Source organism: Dermacentor andersoni, chromosome 7, assembly GCF_023375885.2.
Source record: "Dermacentor andersoni chromosome 7, qqDerAnde1_hic_scaffold, whole genome shotgun sequence".
In the NCBI taxonomy this organism is placed as follows: Eukaryota; Metazoa; Arthropoda; class Arachnida; order Ixodida; family Ixodidae; genus Dermacentor; species Dermacentor andersoni.
The window spans coordinates 78,685,968-78,705,491 of NC_092820.1; the positions used below are offsets into that span (position 1 = coordinate 78,685,968).

The 19,524-nt window shown below is 44.8% G+C and overlaps 1 protein-coding gene across 1 annotated transcript in view; it reads right to left on the reverse strand.

Moving 5' to 3' along the window:
- Window positions 1-6: 6 nt before the first annotated feature.
- LOC126534254 (tubulin-folding cofactor B-like) overlaps window positions 7-19,524 on the reverse strand; it is a 28,762-nt gene continuing 9,244 nt past the window's right edge. The window contains exons 2-5 of the mRNA XM_050181517.3: window positions 16,046-16,212; window positions 12,865-13,049; window positions 8,281-8,433; window positions 7-4,541 (exon numbers count right to left, since the gene is read on the reverse strand). Coding sequence (XP_050037474.1) covers window positions 4,251-4,541; window positions 8,281-8,433; window positions 12,865-13,049; window positions 16,046-16,184 — 768 coding nt within the window. The 5' untranslated portion in view covers window positions 16,185-16,212 and the 3' untranslated portion in view covers window positions 7-4,250. The remainder of the gene's footprint in view (window positions 4,542-8,280; window positions 8,434-12,864; window positions 13,050-16,045; window positions 16,213-19,524) is intronic.

Consider the following 19,524-nt stretch of genomic DNA (forward strand, 5'->3'; position numbering starts at 1 on the left):
TGTTGGTTAAGTGTTCTTTATCAAATTTTTATTTACTTCCTTCTCGCCACAGCCTGCCCAAAGGCACCGCAAGTTTCTTTGGACGTCGGGGGTTCACTTTGCAGTTCTCCAACCAGTCCTAGCAACAGCGCCTGTCGAACCAGTTGAGAAACATGTTCTTCGTGGGAATGTTGAAATAAATTAGAATACAATGATGCGGAAACCATTACACAGGGCAGAAACTGCACGCAACTTTTTTGTCAACGACCCTGTCTTTAATTTAACCCCGCCAGCAGAGTTATTTTGCGAGTGTGGGGCGAGTGTGGGTTAATTTCCCACGTTTTGCCAACTGGTAGAACCAAAGTCAGTTATACAATCTGTCGAAGATCCGGCACAACTGTTCATCACCGGATAGGCAAATGGCACTGTGCAAATATATGCAATACATACCATAGAGCTTCATACAATGACTACCCAGATGAAATCTCTGACCAAATGTTTACTGAAACCGTCAGACAATGGTCAACCATCACAGGAATGATCAGAAGCATGCGGCTTTTCACACATTTAGCTTGAACACCTTTACGATTTCAATTTTTAACAGGGAGAGGCGGGCTAGTTGGTGGTCGATATTGTAATGCATTATGTAACCGCCCAAAACGACAATGGACGAAGAAGGAAACAGTTCAATGGGCCCTGTTCTTCCTTCCTTTCTATGTGTGAATTGAGTGTTACCCATGCTAGAAATCTGCGCTTGTCCTGTGCGTTTCCTTCTTCGTTCATTGTCATTTGTGCGTTTAACTAATGCATTACAATTAGGATTTCAATTTGTTCTACTTAAAGACTGAACTGCACTTACAAGACCTTGCTCCTGTATCAACAAAAACTTCATATGCTGGTGGATTAGCCAGCGAAGCCGTCGATCGCAGACCAAGCAACCATGGCCAAAATCCGCATCCAGAAACATTCTCTTGAATTTGGAATTCGCCCCGGTGAAACTCAAAGGAGGTGGCAACTCGACACTTCTGCCGTTTGGACGCAGACTCGAACGACCTAGCTTGACGCTAACCGGCGGCCAACAGCGCGCGATCTTTATCGGTAGCTTGCGCTCGATGCCAACGATTACTCTTGCATCTGCTCTCACTGAAGTTCTTCGGAGGCAGTCACTGGCCACATTCTTTGCTTTAGCATGGGCATGTTGTCGGTGGTTATAGTCGTGTGTCTGCTGCTGACGCCTCTCTTCGTACTCTGCTTGTTCTTCAGCCATGCGCGCAATGCATGGTCTTCCCACTTTTTTCATTTTTGTTGGGAGTTGCAACTGTTGCAATGGTTTACCTCTGCAATGCACAATCCGGTTCTTGCACACCGTGGTGCACATCCCTGCGTCTTCCCATTACAACTGCCGTGCCGTTGTATTGAGGGCATGCGATAGCAGACGGAGCAGGCAGCAACGGCGGCTAGCATGGGTGCACTCCCCCACTCCGCAGGTGCGGTGCGTGGTGAAATCGCGCATCCTTTCTTTCTTTGCCCTGCACTATCGTTCGTTCTCTTCTATTCGGCGCTTGCGCCGCAACCTTTTTTGTTCACTTTACGGACGTTAGCCAGCCCAGATATTCACCCACACGAGATCACGCAGCACCACCATCTTTTTGTTCACATTACAGACATTAGCCAGCCCAGATACCCCACCCCCTACGAGATCACGCATACACCTCATTCATACACGTCCATCAGGTAAACACCTTCTCTGTAAAAAAATTTTTTTACACTGTCAGTGCAAGTGTTTCTATACAATGTTGGCACGAATGAAGAAAACTGGCACTTGTCCACGGTTCCACTTGTCTATGCATCCGTGGCGTAATGCTTCCAATATTGGACTTCTGTGCTAATGGTGTCCTGTGTAGGAAACCTGCCCTCGGACAATCTTAATGTTTGCTTAGTAATTCATAAAGCAGTATTTCTTGAAAATTATCAGGTTGAAAAGTTATGAAGCTGTTTAAAGCCAGAAGAATGAAGTTTAGGCAAATTCACGTACCAATCATCATTCTCCGATGCTGGCTGAACTGCCCTGCTTGCAGCTCCCGTATACACTAGCACCACATTTCCCTCTAGTAATCGTATGAAACTCCGATTAAAATGTGCACGTGTTGTTCGACGAGTGCTTCACCGCCACACTCATCGAACAATCGCAGCACCAGGCTACTTTACTTGTAGCATTTGTATGAAACTCTACGGTAAATTGAGCGCTTTCATCACGCAGACCTACACAAGTGCAACTTACGACAGCAACAAGCTCGTACAAGAGGTGCACATAACAGTGAGAAATCTGCACTGCAGTCGGTCGAAAAAAAATAAACAAAAAGGAGTCAATTTACAGAAGTCCAGTAACAAACCTAAGATGTGCTCAAAAATGAAAACTTAATGAGTGCAAGCGTAGTGACAATTGCAGCAGCTAAACAATTCCAGCAGTCACTGATTGCGCCATGCCATAAAGAGTGTCCATTCGAGTGGGCCGTTTCAAGTACTGTCTGTAGTATCTTGAAAGGACACTTTGCTACAGCAGAGCACATTTACACTCGATCCTCACAACAAAGTCGTGTGTGACACAAAAATATTTTGTTATATCCGACATTCGTTATAAACGCATCCATTGATATCGGCATAAAAAAATTGCCATTAGGTCTATGCAAAAGAATGAAAGCACGACGCCTCTCACAGGCCATCAAAGGATCTCCTGTCAATTTAGACAGATCGTCGATGGCTTGCCGTGCAGATACGAGTCATGCCAACAAAGCTAAATTAGAAACTGGCTTTACAATGCCGTGCGATTGGAGTGGTCGCACAGGATCAGCACATTGGGCCAGCCAAGCCAAGCCATTGGCCAAAACATGCATGCGCGTACGGAATGTACCGTTTCAAGGCGCTCTTGCCAACTATGTATTTGACATTTTCGCTACAAAAACACATACACTGAGCTGAATGAATGAATATCTGCTTAAATGAATAAGTGAATGAATATCTGCTTTGCTGTAACCAATGTTATCTTGGATTCCACATTTTCCGTTTCATTAAGTACCAAAATACAAACCAAAATGAAGCATGGCTAAACCAATTTTAGATTTACTTCGTTATACTTGAAAATTAATATATCTATACGCATTATATCAAGGTTCAACTATACCACGACAGGTACTCTATCACACTTCATTTGTATTCAAGTGTTTGTGGCAGCTTAAGAGGAACATTCTTTTTTTATTTCTGTTGCAGACGGAGTTGTAAGCTTCGCGCCTCAATTTCGTTGAAGTTTGCAAGTTTTCTGCAGTCCCTGCAAAGAATCTGAGGCCATAAATCACAATTCTAATTCCAACTTTGGCAGAATATGGCTCTCTAAAGTGCGAAAATGTCATTTACATCGGTTAAGCAGTTTCAGAATTAAAACATTTCTGCATTTCGCCTGTAGCATTAGAATAGTGAAATCAGAGTTGGCCGCGTGCTAAACTTTCCACCGAAGTCTTGCATTAAAGCCTACAGAAGAGTCTATAACTGTTCGACAGCTGCATTAGGAGCAATATTGGAATACCTTTTTCTAATTAAATACACAAACGAACTTCAGCAATATCAAGATTGGGTTAGAAGTGGATTGCTTCACCTCCCTAATTTATGCTGCAGAAAACTTGATCAATCACCTGCACTGTTAACTGTGAAAAGTGTGAAGCAGGTTCCACAACAGGTTCAGCAGAACAGCCTCCACGATTAAGCTCTTCCGCAACAGCGCAATTCCGTGCTTCTCAAGTTACCTTTTTTTCTTTGCTTACGCCACAATCGATTAAGGTAATATTAATAACATTATTAACAATTCATAAAAGGGAGCAGCTTCATTCCTACAACGCTGTGCTCACCTGCTACCCTAAATCTCCATATTTTGTAACAGCCGCTGGTTCTGAAAGCACAAAAGCACTGGTCACCTAGTTCAATGAGCATCTTTTCTTTTAAGAACTTGAAATTTCATCCAAGATTCACTTTGTTTGAAACGGACTGGCCAAGGTCTCCCGCCTCTCTTACAATAGTAGTGCCTTGCTCTAAATAGAACGAACCTTTGTGTAACTCTGCGGTTATTCTCCCTCGCGAGTTTCTTGCCCTCCTCAAACCTGACGCATACTATGCGCAATAGAGTGAGCGAAAATGGAAAATCCCGTTCAAAAAAATTTACAAAGTAGTGTAAAAACAAACTACAAGCAAAAAGGCGCGTGTGAACTACGTGGTGCTTTCCACTACAGTTCTTCATCAAGGTTTATGTCGCCGCCATCGGTGCAGTCGCCCTCGGGCAGGAAGTTTCCGAGCATGAGGTCGGAGGGGCGCACGAAACCGCCGTACTTGGGGGGGCACTCGAAGTACCGCTTCCCCGCGACGCTGCCGTCGTTCTTGCCCAACGGAAGGTCATAGCGGACGCCGACCCAGACGCCCGGCTTGAAGTCGACCTCGCCGACGTAGGCGACAGTCCCACGCCGCCTTGGCTGGCCAGCTATGCCGACCACTTCACAACGATTCCCAACGTGAATGACCTGCACAGAGAAGGAAGTGTTTCCAAGGCAAACATAAAAATGTAGTGAAGAAACAATCGAAGATGGCTGTCAAGGTAGCGTTGCACTCTTTTATGAAAGAGAAAATTGCCATCCACCAGGCTATGCAGCACGAAGTCACGAAAGAAACCCAGTTGGGTTTCCTTAGTATCTTTGCGCTACAAATTGGGTGTGTGAAAATTTTTCCTTTCATAAGTTTCCAACCACTTATGGGCTCCCGTAGAACTGATCTGCCATATTCGGTGTCCCCGCGCTTCAGGAGGTTAATAAGTTCAGCATTGCTTTGCACTGTGCCAGCCACCTGCTTGGCTGAGATGGTCTAGGGTTTAATCCCCGGACCAGAATGAATTTTTCTGCAACGCTTTCTTTCTGAGAAACTTGTATGGGTGTGCTACAAGTTCAGTGGACGACAATGTCTTTCCACTCGTGAACCTGCCTCCACCTCGTGGGATTCCACAGAACTGATCTGCCGTGTCCTGCTTTGTGCCATCATGCGTTTGTCTCCGTGTTGTCAATTTCTGCGCCTGTTGCCACAACTGCACCTAACAATTCAACATAGCCTTGAGGTGTCACGACAAACATGTCATTCCACCTATCACTGTGGCTGCCACGTAAGAACCCGGCCAGAAGCAACCACACCCAGCACTCTTGCTTACCTTTCTTTTTTTTTAATGGCCAATGTCATCATAACTAGCCTTTTTGCCACACCACATCAGCATATATTGTCCTTCGTCATGACATTACGACAATGTTGATAACAACAGCAGAAGCTTGCATGAAAGTTTAACAAGGAAAAGAAGTTAGTAGTTCCGAAACCGTGTTGCCGGTAAGTCGGTGTGACACCACAGATCTCAAGGTATATTCTAACGGTTGGGTCATTTCAGCTTCGCAAAAGTTCTTAACACATGCTCCTTTTTATCTTCGTCTCTTTTGGAATACAGTGTAGTCCATCATTAACGACACAAGATTATAACTAGGCCCGAGCAGGTACTCTCACAACCGATGATGTCATGGAGAGCTGATGTGGAAACATCAGCACGGCATCACACTACCTATCTTTCGTTGTTGCGCCTTTTTTTTTTTTTTTGTCTTACCAAGCCTACTCTCAGAGTGGCCCTTCTTTTTATTGGTATAGTAGAAGGGTCACTTACTAATGCAGCTCAACTTATTTTACTCTTTTACGTCCCAAGAAGGCTGCAACTCGGTACCTAGGCTACAGGCACCGGGACTCCCCAACTTCGCACAGCGATTCCCCGGTCGGCAGCCACTTCCCAGTTCGTTTGTGCGGCACCTAGAATGCCAGATGCTGTGGAGGCGCTCGACTATCTCGCGTCCCCTGATGTTTTCCCCGCCTGGCTCTCGCATCTCCTGGACTATGATTTCCTCCTCTAACACGTGCAAGGCCAGTGGTCGGTGTAGTTGCAGAGTAGCACGAGTAATGACGCTAGCGTTCTGATGCTAGCATAACCTCACGACATGAAGACTTGGGCACAAGAGGAACTAGCTTCCTCCTCTTCGGCTGTAGGACCTCGTCGCTCGAGGAATCACCACGAGCTCAAGAATGTGCTCTGCACGACTTACCTGAGGAGGCCTTCCCGATCACTCAAACGGGTCTGAATTCGCATGACTATGGCCATAAACATTGGCATCTGGCACGGGGTGAACGTATTCGCTAGGTATCTTTACGTCGCGAGTAGCATTAGCATGCCTCGTTCATTGTAGTTAGGCTAGCTTGCTTATCGTATTGAAAGCACAATAAATGCCCTTTTGCTTGTTTTTCCGCTACTGTGTGCTGTGTCCGTTGTTCTTAGAAGAATGTTGAGACCCCACAAAGTGTTTTAGCTGAAAACTGGTAATTTTCCTTGTGTGTGCTTGTAACGAAGAAAAGTTCCGTGAGTGGGGTTCTTAAACAGGAGAACATAACAGATGGCGGTGAGTGAGGTTCTGACTTGTATGTTTGCAAGAAAAGCTGTTTGACCAGTGTTTCCTTTCATATTAGCGGCGGATGTACGGGGCTCTATGCTAAACCACTGGCTCAATGGCACTAGACTTATGCACAGAGGTGGCAATTCACGGTGGAATCGCTTTTAATAGGTGCACTACAGCCTGTGCCCGTCACTTATGGTGTTGCCCAGATGAAGGTCTAAAATGTGCCCGAATGGAAATGCTGTGCCATTTGGCATTGTTAGGGTGAAGCCATGGGCTATGGGTGAAACACGACACAGCCAGCGACTACTCAAAGTAAGGATGTTGCTCTTTCTGCTCCACTCGGTGGTCGAATTAGCATGCATTCTGTGGGATGAGTCTGAATCTTTAACCTTTTACTACACCTTATTGCATTTATGCAACATTTCGATGAATGGGGTAAAGAACAGAAGCAAAGACCATTTGGAGCTGCTTGTGCACGTTGTTGCATTTGCGCAACATTCGTCTAAAAGACGCGCGCCGCCTTGTGCTGCAATATGTGCTCGCCTTTCGCATCTTCTACCAAAACAAATGTGGCGGAGGCTGCGCGCACCCGTGAGCAGTGATGCAGGTGTTTTACCAATTGCAAATGTATTTCTCCATAAGACAAAGCGGGAAAAAAAATTCTTAAGCTAAGCTCCCCATCCTCCTGACTCTATAGATTTAAAAAAGACATTGTTATCTCGGAATAGTTTGTTCCTGGCGACAGAACATGGCTATGCTGCGCAAATGCAACAACGTGTACATGGTTTATTTTCTTCTGAAAAGTGAAATGGCTCCCAAATGCTTTTATGGCCGAGAAATTCCTCCTGATAGTAAAGGCAGCGGCCTTTCCAGGAGTGATGACAAGCATGAGTGTAAGTCCGTTTCTACTCAATATGTGTGCAAGGAGTCTTCTGATCGAATTTTCCTTTTTTTTTTTCAGAAGGATGTGGTGCATCCGCACGCTGCCGTTTCGCATCGTCATGGGCACAGCCTTATTATGTCTGTGCTTCTATGTTGTAAATTTTGACAATAACACGAACACACTGCAATTGTTTCCTGGCTGCACAGGAATCTACATGACGTACTGCACGAAATGTGGGAAGCAACTGTGCTACAAAAGCAAGTACAATTGCTGCTTTTTGTTCCACACTAAATCATAGGTGCACCAATGATTGTCGCGTGGAAATAAACATCTGAGTATGAATTGCACTAGGTCAATCTTTCCCCTTCAACTTCTTTATCTGCACGTTGTTGCAAATGTGCAACATACCTTTTTTCTGCAAATTCAAACCACAGAAATTCGCTAAAGTTCGTTTCCATGGGAGTACAGCTACTGTTATGCTTCCCTACAACTCCAAGAATAATATATTGAGGAAACAAAAAATTGTGCAGTAAAGGGTTAAACGGCACGCTGCGAGGTGTTCGGAATTTCGGCTATCCTTATATACTAAGTCTATGGGGCCCGTTGCGATGCTGCCAAGCTGTCTGAATAATCTGGCATGCCCGTCTTGTCAACTGGTGACTAATTTATCGTTCAGACATGCAACACAGCACAATGATCCGACCTGCCAAAGCTGCACTGAGCTTATCTAGCAAGGCCTTGGCAAGCAGTGGACAAACAAACATGCAAGGCAAACCTTGCGAAAGCCCCAAACTGATTACAACAAAATCTACAAAGGTCTCGGAAAGGAAGCTATCCCCAACTTCCTTTTCAAGCTTCTCTTCACTGTTTGTCCATAACTTCTAATCAAGTGATGTAGCAACTAATCACCTTGAATATTTCCTTCTGTTTGCGCGCTTTCTCTTCTTCCAACTTGCGGGCCCTTTCCTGTGCGTCCTCGTTGAAACGGCCGAGCCCATTCTTCTGCAGGAAAGCTCGTGCTGAGTTGTTGCGTCGATTGTAGGCCTCCTCGGAAAGCTGCACCTGCAGACGGCAAAAGAAAATGATAATAATTCTGGAGTTTTATCTGCCAAGACCATGGTCTCATTACTGTCGTTAAACAGTTAACAGCATTGCAATTGCACTTCGTTCTTGCACGTGGTGGCTTGATTTCTTGCGAAACATTCAGCAGTGCTGTACTTTATTAGAACGCTTCTACAGTACCAAACGTGCAGTAACTAGCGAAGGTGATTTGTAGTGTAAGTGAATAGCCAAACACTCCAAGAAAGTTATTTACTGTTTACCCTTGCATTGACGGCACATAACATACCTAAAAGAAATGTTTCATTTCTATCTAAATGTGCAAAACACATCAAGAATAGAAATCATCAATGAAAAGAAAGAAAATCAGGGGGGGAACCTTTTTCAGCAAATAACGGCAGAAAACTGCAAGGGGGCTTCACCCAAAGCCACCTAAGTTTTGTTTGGAATTTGTACAAACAGCTATCGTCACATGTGCCACACCACGGCAGCCGAGATGTTGCATCGGTCTCTCTCCTCTGACTGTGCCGAACTTCTACGTCATCCTATGTTCCTGCTCTAAACTAACAAATAATGCTTGCTGCCTGTCATTCAGTGTTGGCTGGAGACACTTGGCCACAAAACTTTGCATTCAATACTTTAACTCGGCAAGAAAAAAATATTTTTCCAATGTGTTACACGTGGGCAACATTCGTCAATAAAAGGTTATTTCAACTCTGACAAGACCGACGAAATTAGTCTAATAATACAAGAGGCAGAAAAGCACAAAAACACACAGCTGGTTAATATGGCAGTATTCACCTCGCCTCAAACACATCACCAAATCGAACAAGGACTCACTTTTTACTGGTTAAAAAAAAAGAAAACCAACATTCCTTTGAAAATAACATTAGCACTTTGAAACAAATTAGAAATTGAACACACACCCGATTTCCTCGCAAGAAAAGTGTAGCATGCCTCTGATTCTGGCAATAAGAAACAGACAAAACCAGCAAACTTTACTTGATGTCCATCATTATCAGCCTCAGACAGCACTTTATCGCCATGTGTGAAAAATCATATGTCGCCCATACGGTTCATGGTGTGTTTGATATCCTGCATTTATTAAACGACTCTGCAACAATCCCTAACAATATGGTGGCCCACACCTAGACTAACCACTTCGCTAGTTCGTCCTGCAAAGCTCCGGAATGCCAAGGACACGTGACACAACTTGTAGTTGCTCAAGTCAAATAAGTTATCGTTTGAATGTGCTTTCATAATCAGACTGAAAGTGGCACGTTGTAACCATCATGCTATGCGAGAACTCAATCTGTCGCCATCCATGGTCGCTATCTTCTCATGGCAATAGTGATGACACTGGTTGGGCTGGCTCTGATGGTAGGATGTTTAGAATGCAGGTTTTGCTTTTTGTTTTAGTATCGAATTGCACTGCCCCAGCAATATTCGGGCGAATTCTTTCAAAAAACAAAGGCAAAACAGGAGTTCAATAGAATCGGCTGGGAACGCTCGCGAGAATTTTGTTGTTGCTAAATGAGATGAGACAGTGCAGATAGGTAATGCGTCGCAGAAAGAAACTTTGCTGTCGAAATTCCAATAGCCTACTTTTGCGAGGACATCGAACCTCATTGCCGACAGCGCAAAGTACGCTACATGCGTCAATCAGCCGTTGCAGCACTACCCTGGAGCAGCATTCTCGGCCAACTGCTTCCAGAGACCCAATCACTTTTGAGATATTTTGCATAACTCAGCACCGGATGCAGAGCAACGCTGCTCCATGAATGCAGTAGCATTTATCCAGCGCACACTGTCACCCGTAGGTGCCGACGCGTCTCGTGCGGAGCGCGAAAGTGATCTAATCTCGTATACCCAAAAGCAATCAATCAAGATTATGGCCCCTTCATGCAAATCCACGTCTGGAGCCGAATCCGCACGCAATGCCTGTCGGGTGGCACCAAAACCACCATTCTTGTAGCAAGAGATGCATATTCCTGGCCGATCCTTTAATCACGGCGTTATGCGTCAATGAATGAACAAATGAGCGTGATGCGTCAATCAATGTACCGTATTTACTCGAATCTAATGCAGATCTTTTTTCCAGTAAAACGAGTCCAAAAATTGCATGCGCATTTGAATCAAGTACGACCCTAAGTCTGCATTACCATATCGCAATCGGCATTAAAAAAATGGCCACCTCGTACGCGCTTCTAGCCTAGCTGCCGTAGCTTCTTCCATGTGCATACCTCCATGTTGTACGTGTAACCAGGCGCTGGTGTAACCTAGTCTACCACCTGTCTTCCCATTTTTTGCATTTATTCAATCAGCATGGAAGCGCCGAATGCGAAGACACGCTGAGTCCGCCATGATGCCGCATTTAAAAGGAAAGTTATCATGTGTGCGGAGACAGACGGAAATCAGGCCGAATCATGGGCGTTCGAAGTTCCCGAAACTTGCGTACCGGACTGGCGCAAACAGAAGGAGAATATTTTCGCCAGCAAAGCAACAAGGAAGGGTTTCAGTGGACCAAAGCAGGGCCACCTCGCTGAGATAGAAAGCTGCTCACGTAATACGTGCAAGAGCAGAGAGCGGCACAGCGGCCTGTGACGACCGATCTGCTCAAAGTACGGGCGATGCAGTTAGCACTACAGAAAGAGCTAATGCGGAGTGACTTCAAAGTGAGCAGGTGCTGGCTATCAAATTTTATGAAAAGAAAAGGCTTTTCGAAGTTGGGCAGGGATATGCCAAAAATTGCCCGAAGTATATGAAGAGAAATTGCACAGTTTTCGGCAGTACATCTTGAAGTTGCGCCATAGAAAAGGCTACCACTTTGGACAGATTGGAAATGCCAATCAGACACCGCTCTACTTTGACATGCCTGCCACCACAACTATTGAAAAGAAGGGGGCAAAGCAAGCGCGCGTTTTGTCTACCGGCCACGAAAAAACTAGAGTCACCGCAATGCTTTGTTGCACTGCGGATGGGCACAAGCTGCCCTCGTATCTTAACTTCATATGGAAGACGCTTCCGAAAGGAATCATGTTTCCGAGTGCCGTGATTGTGCGCGCAAATCAAGATGACCATGGACTTGGTCGTTGACTGGATTGATAACGTTCGGCGGAAGAGACCCGGCAGCAGTTTCGGTGTGCGTGGGATGCTTGTGCTCGGCGTATTCAGGTGTCACCTTGACCAGTGCCATCAAGGACAAGCTGGCTGTATGCAACACCAACCTTGTCATGATACCCGGCGGCATGACATCGCAGCTCCAGTCGCTGTATGTTTGTTTGAACAAACCAGTGAAAGATTGAATTCGGGTGCTCTACACTGAATGGATTGTAAGTGGCTGCCACCAATTCATGCCCACCAATAAAATGAAGCGTGCCTCGCTGCAGGACTTTGCTGGATGGGTGAAAGATGCTTGGTGCACGATCCTGTTTGCCATGGTCAACAAGGCCTTTAAAAAGCGTGGCATGGACAGCACCGAGGGTGAAATGCTTTGGTCTGTTGATAGCGATAAGGAGCTGTCTGATAGCGATGACGAGTGATATCTATTGCCCCACGTGACTCGTACCGACGCAGTGAAAATCTTGGCGGCCAGGTACGCTGCTTCCATTTGTAGTTTTAACCATCGCAACTTTAGTGTATAGTGTATAGTTTAGTGTTTAGTGTATCTGTTTTTTCGAAATCAGAGAAAATAGTGTTTCTGTATGAAAGCACGAAGTGCGCTGCATTCTACTCTTTTTTTTTTTGGTCTTAGAAAATGGAAGCGTGTTACAATCGAGGTTCTTTTTTTTTTGGGGGGGGGGGGTCACGAAAAACGGGTGCACATTACAATCGAGTAAATGCTGTACTACATACTGCTCTGAAATATACCAACAATTTGTGAGTAGGAATTTAGCAACACCCTTACAAACATGGCAACAATTTCACGTAGGCAGAAAATTAATAAATCGAATTTGTCCCCTTTAGATGCTCTAACAGATGTAGCTTACAGAACTGCAATACCTGTTCCCAGTGCAATGTTACAGATTTGAAAACTTTGTGCTTCATTTTTCGGGAGTTCTTGCAAAATGTTCCAGACCCTAAACAAAATTTCTGCTTTTTAGTCATTATAATTTGACTTTTTCAAATGCAACAAATTTGATTCATATCAGTCCACTAGTTGTCTCATAGAGCATTGCTGGGTTGTACATGCGCATGGATTTGAATAGGGAAATCGGATTGGCCCCAAACTATGGCTTCATCTGAGAGACCAAATTTATAGTCAATACAGTGTGCACCTCTTTAACAGAAAAACAGAAAGTAATCGCTCCTTTGTAATATCTGATGCTGCTAAATTATGAGGGATGTAATCAGTGTACTTCAATACAGCATGATTCAACACATGGAATTCAAACTTGAGGAAGATAGATCTTTCCTCGAAGATGCGGCACCAACCTTCGGCACTTTTGAGAGGTCCTTAAATTCGTCGGTATTCATCAGTGGATCGGAAACGTGCAGTATGAGGCCGTCGCAGATGGGGTACGCACTGAGACATGCACCATCATCGTCCGTCAGGTTCTTGATGATGTTTGCATCTCCCGAGTCACGTAGCTCCAGCCTCATAGAGCTGGCAGATGCACCTGTCAAGGGAAAAGGCAACAAACTTGTCAACATACAGTCAAACCACGTTAGTACATACCTGGGAGGAATGAGGCATAACTAGCATATTTACTAGCACTTGTGCAAGGCCCACTTTTTTCTTCTTTGCACAGTGTGCAGGCATTACACAGGGCAAGCTTATAGCAACTCACTGAAGCCTCGAACTCCACCCAGACTGCTATGCACAATAATGCAACTACTGGAAGCCAACTATGAATGCTTTTAAAATAGCTGTCTTTGTCACTTTCGCTGCTTTCATCGTTTGAGGAGAGCTTGCCTCATCAGCGGCCTCCCAAAGCCAGTCGTCCTCTGTGCTGTCCGTTACTGTTAGAGATTCCCACCACCTTGAAACTCTAGATGACAGTTTCGAATGAAACCGCATGCCACGCACGCAAATTCCAAGCACACACATCATGCGGCGATGCCCTCTTAATGCTCCCCCCGGGGGGGGTCTTCTCATGATCTAACGTGGTCATCCACTCAGAATAGCAGCACTAAAATTCCACTTTAAAAGGCCGGCTGACACACGTCAAGCAGCTGCAGCGCGGCTGCCATTCCTCCGGGAACTACGGGGAAGTCCACCCGAGCGTAACTCATTCCCGCCAGATGGCAGTAACCAGCACCAGGGCATGCACATGACGCATTGGGAAACTTTTTTCCCCCCTTCAATTTTTCGCGCTCAAAAGTGGAGGTATGGGACCCTATACGAGCGTGGGTTTTACACTAGAAAATATGTTGCGGTCTAAACGGTAGCATGCACTAAAAATGAAATTCTGGGTTATTACATGCCAAGCCCACACTGAGTATTAGGTACGCCATAGTGGGGGACTCCGGCCAAACTCTGACCATCTGGGGTTCTTTAGCGCGCACCTAGATCTAAGTACACGAGTGTCTTTGCAAATTTAGCCAAGGTCAAACCCATGACCTAGGGCGCAGCAGAAGTACGCCATAGCCCGCTAGGTTTACTACCATCGTGGTCAGCTACTGGGCTGCCCAGCGAGCGCTAACCAGCAACCAAAAACTCTGCATCTGTTCATGCACACTGCTGCCAGTAAAAAAGAAAGTAATACCAGAGTAAATGTTAGCTGAAGCATGCATTCCTCCTTTCTTTTCTATTTCTCCCAGAAAAAGATGTTTTGGCCCTTTCGAGCTACAGGACATGGGATACACACTGAGTGGCCTTTGGAAATTCTAGTAGAGAGAACTGTGGCAGAGCATGTGATGCATGGACGCATAGTGCGAGTGCATATTTGTACAATGATCTGCTGGACAACGTACTGAAAACCAATGATACTTCCCTGAAATAAGGCACTTTCAGCCACGCCATGACAATCATCCCTGTTGCATGTTTCCCGTGCAGCGAGTTGCCTACTGCACCTACATTTCATGCGGGCATCTTTGAATGGCAGCTCATTTTCGGTGACCGTAAAATGCAAGAGCGCCTAGTTTTCGTGCTTTAGGTGCTCAATAATAATTTAAAAAAAAAAACGGTCAGAATTAGTCTGTGGCTCTCCACCACGGCTGTGCCGGAATATTAGGCCTTGTGAATCAAACCAAATCAAGCGGCTATAGTATCTGTTAAAAGGAACACAACGAACAAGCAAAACTATCAGTTGAAACTGGCAAAGTATTCTTATAAAAACTATTTTCGTTCACTCAGTAGAACAGGTTTGACTACCAGTAGAAAAAATGAACACCAAACTTTCATTTCAGCATGTCAAAGTCACGTCACAGATTTCAACATTTCATCCTACTTGGACCACTCTGGGGTAAACAAAAGTTGTCAGACCTCGTTACGTTTTTGGTCCCTTTCAAATGCAATGTAGTCCTTCATCACTAATAGACACAGAATTCAGACCCAAGTAGCCACTCAAAATTTGCGACCTTACAGAACTAATGTGGGAACTTCAGCGCAGCCTCATTACCAGTCTTTTGCTTTACAGTCTTTTCTGCTATCTAGTCTCCTCTCACGGTAATAGTGGCTTCTTTATTAGCATTGTAGAAGGGCAATTTAGTAATGCAGCTCAATTTAACACTGCTCTTTAGTGTGCCTCTAAAGTGTCAGAAAAAGAAACAGACGAACAGAAGGAGATAAGTCTGCGATGGGACCCACACTCAAATACAGAATGTGACATCAAAATGTGTGGCTGCGAAACTCATCTTGTTTATAAATGTACAACGTCTACACTTCACTTTCAATTGCATTACGCTATATAGGGATTATGGACAGATGAAACTAACAAAGCAGTTAACTATGTTAAGTTACTTCCTGTGTGAGAGGGACTTTGGCATCTCTTAGCATCTCTCCACACGGCCTTGACTGGTTGATTGGTTGGGTCCAACGTCCTAAAGCAACATAAGGGAGCTAACTTCATCCACAGATAATTGTTTTCATTGAAGAAACACAAGTTTCAAAAGAGGGATTCACTAACCTATTCTTTACTTAATTCATTTGGTTGTCACTAACAACCAATCAAACCTCTCAGTTTCCCCCAGGGGCGTGCGTAGCTAGGGGAGGGCACACCAGGGTCGTAGATTTTAATGGCAACAGCCATTACAGAGACGACAAACGAGTTTTCACATAATGCCTTCAGTCGGTTGGTCTGTCCCCCATTCACAGCCGAAAAAATCCGATCTGGACCACAAAATACGACTGCTGCTACTTAGGCGAGTTGGAATTCTGGCAGGTGCTTTTCTTTTTGGCAGGAGTGCGCCCGTTTGTTTATCTGTGTGCTTTACTCGGTTCTTGCCTTAAAAGCACACCCCGCCACAGCATGAAATATGCTCTTTCTGCATAACTTGAGCAAGACCAGAACAGCAGAACACGAAACCCCTTTTTTTGTGTTGCTGCTGTAATTTTGAGGGAGAATTGCATGTCTTTGTATCTTGTATTCAAATGATGCCTTCATTCAGTAACACAATGCTATTTGTGAGAGAACAGGGATGACCACTCATTAGACAAGCAAGGTGGACTCACCTGTGAGGAGTTCGAGCTTCTCTTTGATCTCCCGAATTGTGTTTGTGACAGGGAACTTGCGCTCTGAGAACATCTGACTCCCCTCAGTTCTGACAATCAGCTTGACAAAGGCCGGCGCAGCATCGCCTCTCTCGGACATTGTGAACGCTGTGTGTTGCCCGGACTGCCTGGAGAAAGAAGAAAAATTAATAAAAATAAAACTGCAAGGAATGTGACAGTGACAACATGTTTTCTGTACCTGCCATGAATGCCATGCCAAAGCACTGAGCTATGTGCCATATTCTCCTAAGAGCAGGGGTTCTACTTGTGTTATCACTTTTTGCGTAACTTTTGAAAAAAGGACATAGCGCAAGACAGGGACACGAGAGAGCGACACAGCACTGTGTGCATGTCGCTCTATCGTGTCCCTGTCTTTCTTCCAAAGTGTCCTTTTCCCAATGAATCACCAACAAGCCCAAGCTTTGATGCTAAATTTTGCGTAAGACTTGCATAATGCTAATTAGTGTGCCAGAACATTTCATTTCATGTGTTAAATGAAGGTCCTGGACCTTGAAACAGAAAGAAATACTAACAAGCCTCACATCTTCCTAAATAATTTACTATAACAGCTTTTCTACAAGCCAGTTTAGTTTCCCAGCAGGTGCATCTGTCCTTACGTCGTGACACAGAAGGTGGCCACGTGAGAGCAATACAATTGCGACGTTTTGGTACTCACTCTAACTCCCTCGGTTGTCTGTTATGCTGCTACTCAGTGCATGGCCAGATGCAGGACCTTCATTTCATAACAGTATCTTTACAAAATTTCATGACGTTTATCTGGCCCCTTGGTTCTGCTATGCTGATGTTCAGAATTAACACAATGTCCCATAAAACTGGTAAGACTTAGGTGCCATGCTAGTAGTGCAAAGCCACAAACAGCCAAGCAAGCAGATGGATAAAAACATCACTTTTGAAGACAAGGATGCTCCTCCATGCTTCACAGGTGCCGCCTTTTCTCTGGCTGTGACACAATTTTTTTTTTTATTTGCTTGCTTTAGGATAATAAAAGCCCAACAGAACTTCCCACTAGCAGGAGTTATTGCCAGTCATGACAAAAATTGCTAACCATTAAGTCAGCACAACAGAAATTTTTACCAACAGAAGTTATCACCAGATATGGAACTCTTATTAAGCCACTTTCAAAACACACAACAAATGTTGCAGCTAACAGAACTTATCACAAGGTATGAAAAGTACTGCTAACTATTAGGTCAGTCTGAAACAGGCAGGACTTCTGCACTAAGTGACATCAGCCTTGCTTTCGCACATTTAAGATTTAAGCAGCTTTTCACAATTCAGGCTAAGGATCTTGGTTAAAAGAAGTGCTGCCTTAAAGGGACCATAGCCATGGTCGTCCAACTAATCTCAGTTTATTATTGTAACTGTGAGTAATGTGGCCAATATGTTAATACAAGCAAGAAAACTAGGCTCTCAGCGTGTATTTTAACCAAGAATGTCACTTTGAGATCGCTGCCTTTAAGCCCCTACTACCGAAACGTAAACGCTACTTTGGCCTGGCTTGCACACCATCAACAAGTGTAGGCCCACCGCTGTGTCGTCTGCTCCAAAACATTCCAAAACTATGTGCGCAGCAAGCATGCTGGACTTTCCTTGCTGCACAAGCTCTGGCACCAAGCAGCACAGCAAGGGTGTCGCCATTGCGCTGTGCCAGCAATTCTTTCATTAGCACAAGGAAAAGCACAAACCAGAGAATGCTTGCAGAAGGCATCTCAGGCTGACCGCCGAGATGGCACACGCGGAAATGAAATCCCTCATATACTGCGTGCATTGACCTCACACAACACGCTTCATTTCATCACCCATCAGTGTTGCCAGACTGCACCAAATGCGCTCAAATTTTGCCGTACTGCTGCGAGACGCATATGGTTTAACGTGCAGCGCATAATTTAGGCTCCAAAAATTGTTTTTACAGTCCCTTTAAGCAAGCCATAGGGACATATGAAGACTGTGTTCAACCACTACATGAGATTGTGTAATCATAGTTACACATTAGTTTACATACCAAGGCTAGTATTCATTTATTTCCAGGTGCCTCTTCCCTGCAACGTAATCTGAATTAGCGATAGTATCATCAACACTGACGAGTACAAAGAAATACAGCCTGTACACAATGACAGAAAACACATTTTCTGACTTCTTGCTACATTTTATCTTATTTTATTAGAACCCAACTAATGTCAAATTTCAATGCCACTTGTGGGTATATCAGTATGCCATTTAAATATCCAAGGAACAAACAGGTAATTCGTTGTGTTTCTATAATGATGTTTTCTGCCTTCCACTACACAGCTGGAGATGTGTTCTGAAACAATCCACTTCAGCGATAGTATTGCTGTCAGGCATGCGCTAATTGGCTGGTTGAGCAAAATCGGATGACACAGTGCTCAACCAGCCAATCAGCTCATCCGATTTTGCTAAAGCAGCCAATCAGCGTGTGCCAACAGCAAAGGTGTGGCCAAGGCAATAAGTTGCAACAGAACTGCTTGTTGGCCTAGTTGGTGCTTGCTAAAAGACGTTTTTTGCCGCAAATGAACTCTCACAAAAGGAAGACACATAAAGACAACACGGGCACTTCCAACTGATTTATTTTGGGCTGTGACCCAAGAATATATATATACATACCCGCATGCGCTGGCTGTTCACAGGTCTACGTAACCCAGTGGTCAAACAATCTAGTTTCCGATTTATAGAGCACGATAGATGTATCACTAATGCAATTTGTACCTTTCTTTTTTATATAGTAGGCTTCCATCAGCTCACGTGCTGTTTGAAATCTACTTCTGCCAAGAATCCTAATCTCAGAAAACCGTGGTTTGCACATGAAGGCCTTGCAGTGCGCAGGCAAATGTGCCACGCCATCTTTCATTAGATTTAGTTCGTATTCCCTGGCTCGTTCAATTATGCACCGTCCAGTCTGTCCTATATAGGAGTTGCCGCACTCAAGGGGAATTTCACACACCATGCCTGTAGCGCATCTCCCGTAGGACGTGCTATGCTTCTTGCCACAGCCTTGCGAACCGGTCTCCTCGCGTGTGGTTTTCGAACAGAGTCGGCCCAGTTTGACGGGGGCAGAAAAGGCAATGGGTACACCATACCGGCCTGCCACCTTCTTGAGGTTATGGGAAACCTTATGAACATAAGGAATCACTGCAGGTCTTACAATTCTGGCTCTATCTTCCTCCCTTGTGGCGCTGGTACCTTTAACCTTCCATAACCAGTTCGAGGAGACCGGTTCGCAAGGCTGTGGCAAGAAGCATAGCACATCCTACGGGAGATGCGCTACAGGTGTGGTGTATGAAATTCCCCTTGAGTGCGGCAACTCCTATATAGGACAGACTGGACGCTGCATAAATTAACGAGCCAGGGAATACGAACTAAATCTAATGAAAGATGGCGTGGCACATTTGCCTGCGCACTGC